This window comes from Triticum aestivum, chromosome 2D, assembly GCF_018294505.1.
Source record: "Triticum aestivum cultivar Chinese Spring chromosome 2D, IWGSC CS RefSeq v2.1, whole genome shotgun sequence".
NCBI classification, from domain to species: Eukaryota; Viridiplantae; Streptophyta; class Magnoliopsida; order Poales; family Poaceae; genus Triticum; species Triticum aestivum.
Genome location: NC_057799.1, coordinates 526,250,849 through 526,255,264, shown reverse-complemented (window position 1 = coordinate 526,255,264; position 4,416 = coordinate 526,250,849). Strand labels below are relative to the sequence as shown.

The following is a 4,416-nucleotide window of genomic DNA, read 5'->3' as shown; positions in this document are numbered from 1 at the left end:
GGTCATGGTATCGTGGTTTCCTTTCTTTTGTGTCGGATGATATTGTGGTTTTTGTCAGGTGTTTTTGTGTTCTGTGTTGTCATAAGCTGGATCAGCTCTTTTTTTATGAGTGGAGTTGCAGGAATCTACTCTATGACAACATAAATCATTGTACGTTCAAAGTTATTAAACTGAGGTGTGGTCCGGATAATGGATATTCTGAGTTCCAACTTCCATCTCAGAGTCCCTACCGTTTGCCATCAGTAGGTCAATGCTACCACCTACCGGCCCAATAAACTATGAAACTCAGTGTTGTCCCTACTGTTTGCCTGTCATTTTCAGGGTAGGGTAGCGACAAGTGGAAATGCAAAAAGTATAAACAATAGACTGTATACGTTTCGTGCAAAAGAAGTCACAGATGATGCGAATTATTCCGAGTTTCATGGGCGAAGGTGGACAAAAATTTCAACTTTGCCAGGTATAAACAAAGAGAAAACAACAAGAGAAAAGTCATCTTGGTAGGTTTAGCCTACGACCCTATCCACCTCCGGCGCCGTGAAATAGTCGCCCCGGAGATGCTAATCTGCTACTGTCATTTCTGCCAGAAGACTAAACTGAAATCAACTGATGATGTGCTATTACTAGGCTATTATCATTCTTGAACATGGGCTGGCTGCTGTTGCTCCTTCCATCTCACCAAGGAATCCAGGAACTCCATCACCTGCGTGGCAATTTGGCCAGTGAAACGGCCAGATTCGGTTGAGAGATTAACCGAGCAAAATCAAAAGGGATGCAGAAATCAGGGATGAAAATTGTTAAGAGTTTTTACTTCAGATGGAGCTCTCAGCGAGTAGAAGGCTTGAGTCTGCTTGGGCAGCTGTGAAACTAGAATTCCGCACCCACAGTTCCGCTCGCGAAGCACCTGATCATGGTGGCAACAAATCGGAGAAACAAGTGTATGTTCAGTGAACTTGTGACTGAAATGATATTCTTCTTCTGAAGAAGAAACAGTTTAAAAAACCTTGAACGCGTCTTCGTCGGTTCGATCATCTCCGATGTAGATAGGGAGAACGCTTTCGGGGTCATCTAGCCGGAGCGACTGCAGCAGGAACTCCACTGCCTTCCCCTTGTCCCAGTCAATCACTGGACGAACCTCTAAAACCTGCACACGGTGAAGAGATGCGCATTTCTGTCACCAACAGGAGAGTATATAGAATACACAGTGAAGGAAGATTTCCAATGTGCCTACCTTTCGTCCGGTTGTTAGTTTGAGATGAGGAAAAGACTTCAGCACATCGTCGACAAGCTGCGCGACCGAATTCCAGTCCTGGAAACAGGCAAGACATACGAAAAATTCAGAGGAACTTGCAATGGTTGCAGCAAGTGGAGAGGCGAGAGAAGCAAGAGAGGCAACTAGCTGCTAGAGATAACCTGCTTGTCGACGTTGCGGTAATGTACAGACACACAGAACTTGTTGTTCTCAACATTTGCACCCGTGATTGATCTGGTGGCCTCCACTAGGGAGTCGTAAGCCTGTTGTGCAGGAAACAAAACAAAAAAAGTATGTCGGTATTTTCATTGTTCCGCAACACGTTGATTGCTGTAACCTTCAAAAGAGTTGCACTTGTGTACCTCAATGATCATGGGTAAAAACTCACTTGCAGGTTGGAAAAGTTTGGTTTCTTTGTCCTGCAATAAAGCATAGTTTCGATAATAATCATAAACCTAAACAAAAACCCATATTATAGTATTCAGGCAAGAGCAAAAAGGAAGCAATAAATATTTATTTTTGCCACGTAAAATATTCTCTGGCAATCCAGTAAAGCAATTTAACCGACCCCCAGTTTTGTAAACGACGAAAGAAGTACTCACATCTTCTGTTTTACTTTCAGAATCTGCAGACGATAGCATTATGTCCATTCCATGACTTCCAGCGTAGCAGAGCTCCTTCAGCTGTACAAATTCGAACACCTGAATATGAAGGGGCAAGGAGAACACATCAGCTATACGATTTTCATACAAGGAGGGATTATTCCAACAGTCACATGCCAACTCGTGCAAAAGTTGCTCAAACCTTGTCACGGGACCTCCCACTGACGATCGCTGTAGGGAAGAACTTTGCGACATTCTTCACAGCAGCACGCATCTGAAGGAAGATTTCCAGATTGAGCAACCAAGTTATACATACATGAAGGCGTCAAGCAATTTTTCAGAAGCACCCATATTTATACATACATCAAGGCGTGAAGCAATTTTCAGAACCAAGCATTTTTATCAGAGTTGTGGATTACCTCCGGGGACATAAACGCCTTCTCGGGATCATTAACAATAGGCGAAAGCGTGCCGTCATAGTCCAGAAACAAGGCGATCTTCTTGCCCTGCGCACTTGCTATGATCCGGTCGAAGGAAGCTAAAGCAGAAGGGCATGTTGCCTGCAACAAATGGCAAAACTCTAGACTCCTTTGCATGAGACACCAACTAGACAACTGAAAAGTGAAAGAAATATTGATCTTACCAACCAAGCTTTGTAAGGACAAAGCTCATCAGATGGACCATCAGAAAAAGAATGCACAGATGGCTTTATATGGGTTGACGATGGTGTCATCACACCGAGCAGTCCATCGACGACTTCGACAAGTTTACGTCTGCTGATGTATGTCACACTCGCGGAAGAACATGGATGCCTCTTGGATGTGACTGAAGATGGCATGAGAGTTGAAGGTACTGAAGATGGCATTGACAACACTGGCTGGCTTTGGGCCACATGATCCGACATGGCAGGCAAGCTATTGCTACTAATAAATCAATGAATAGGCTAATTGCAAATTGGGATCAAAATTAGGTGGAGAAGGGGTTCTGTTAAGTACTCCTTGTCAATGAAAAACCACAGAGTAGATTTAACCCACAGTCTTGTCAATGAAAAACCACTTCTTCAGCGTTTTCTTGTCAGTGTAAGTGCGCACACGGTTCCTTATCAGAAAGTTACCAGTGATCTGATGAAAGAAGCAACGAAACATTAGATATAAGTGCATCCACGCATAGAAAACCCAAAATACTTACAATCACATTAAACGGCGTACCTTCATATACACCGGTGTGAGAGCGCATGTGCAATTGTGCGTCACAAAAGTGAAACTTCAGTAGAAAAGGAACCACGTAATTCAACGTTCATATATACTTGATCAGATATCATTGCTGCATGAGTCAAGGAGTAAGTCCATCTCACTGATCTAAAAACGTCATAATGCTCCACAAATTTCATCACATCATGCATGCATGGACCGGATTTGTAATGACATAAAGCCCCACATCAGTGTCCTTATGACTCAGAAGATCATGGAAACAACAGCATAGTTTGCCTAGCAAGAACTTAGATTTAGGTTTTATTTTTGGATAAAAGGGAGATCTGAATCGATCTGCCTTACACCACAGATCCGATATAATAACTGCTTAATCAAACAACACGTGATCTTCTACTAGATTAGGAATTCCGATGATTCCTACCAGTAGATTAGGAATTCCGATGGTAGGCATGCATTGCGCCTAACCATTGTTAATCTAAAACGGAAAGAGATAGAGATGGATTTGGAATTCGAGGCAACAGATTCTTCAAACCAATTGCACAATCGGCTGCAGAAGGGGAAAACACAATCGGGAAAAAATAATAATAATAATAATAATAGAGAAATTTGCACTGGAGAAACAAACCTGGTTACGAAGAATAGGAGATCGGCGTGTTCGCAAGGAAGAAGGAGCAGAGAGGAAAATGCGGCCGTGGTGGAAGCCTATATATATAGACAGCGGAGGGTAGAAAGGGGATTTCCAACCCCGTCTGTTTTTACTTTCGGCCAAAAACCGGGTAGATCCTATATGACGCCCGTGTACGTCCGATGGTCGCTACTTCGCTGCCAGGGAAGCGAGCGAACGAGGCAACACGGGCCGGCCCACTTCGAGCGAGCACCCGGTTTTCGGGACCTTCTAGTAAGTTCCCTGAACCGGGCTTTTCTTCTTTTGCCCTTTTCCCTGTTTTTTCCTCTCTTTTTTCTGTTTCTGTTTCTATTTCTTTTTTCCTTCTCTTTCATTTTATCATTTATCATTTTTATTTTTACACTTTGTTTTCAAGAAAATGTGTTGAAATCCCAAATTTTGTTCATGATTTAAAAATTGTCCATGGTTTTCAAATTTTGTTCACTTTTTTTAAATCACAATTTAAATTTGTCTAGTGTATATCATAAAATGTTCAATGTGTAATTTAAAGTTTTTCCAATGTATATCAAAAAATTGTTTAGTGTGTAGTTAAAAATTCTTCCTCGTATATTACAAAAATGTTCAATGTATATACGAAAATTGTTCATCGTATATAAAAAAATCAATAAATGTTTGTTTTTCATAGTTTTGATCATGTTTTCAATAATTATTCGCGTTTTTCTAAAAAAA

General features: G+C 41.6%; 1 protein-coding gene across 1 annotated transcript; it reads right to left on the bottom strand.

Moving 5' to 3' along the window:
* Positions 1 to 355: 355 nt before the first annotated feature.
* LOC123049769 (probable trehalose-phosphate phosphatase 5) lies at positions 356 to 3,794 on the bottom strand. Its single transcript, XM_044472646.1, has 12 exons — positions 3,688 to 3,794; positions 3,060 to 3,174; positions 2,495 to 2,972; positions 2,271 to 2,411; positions 2,054 to 2,125; positions 1,852 to 1,950; positions 1,612 to 1,668; positions 1,411 to 1,512; positions 1,229 to 1,306; positions 1,001 to 1,141; positions 809 to 901; positions 356 to 700 (listed from the first exon to the last, which is right to left on the bottom strand). The coding sequence occupies exons 3-12, from the start codon at positions 2,753 to 2,755 to the stop codon at positions 632 to 634; spliced, it is 1,113 nt and encodes a 370-aa protein (XP_044328581.1). The 5' UTR covers positions 2,756 to 2,972; positions 3,060 to 3,174; positions 3,688 to 3,794; the 3' UTR covers positions 356 to 631.
* Positions 3,795 to 4,416: the final 622 nt, after the last annotated feature.

Coding starts and splice junctions, on each gene's coding strand:
- LOC123049769 (XM_044472646.1), bottom strand. CDS start 2,755: ATGTCGGATCATGTGGCCCAAAGCCAGCCAGTGTTGTCAATGCCATCT. Junction 1,513..1,611: donor TTTTACCCATGATCATTGAG/GTACACAAGTGC, acceptor CCTGCACAACAG/GCTTACGACTCCCTAGTGGA. Junction 701..808: donor CGCTGAGAGCTCCATCTGAA/GTAAAAACTCTT, acceptor ATTGCCACGCAG/GTGATGGAGTTCCTGGATTC.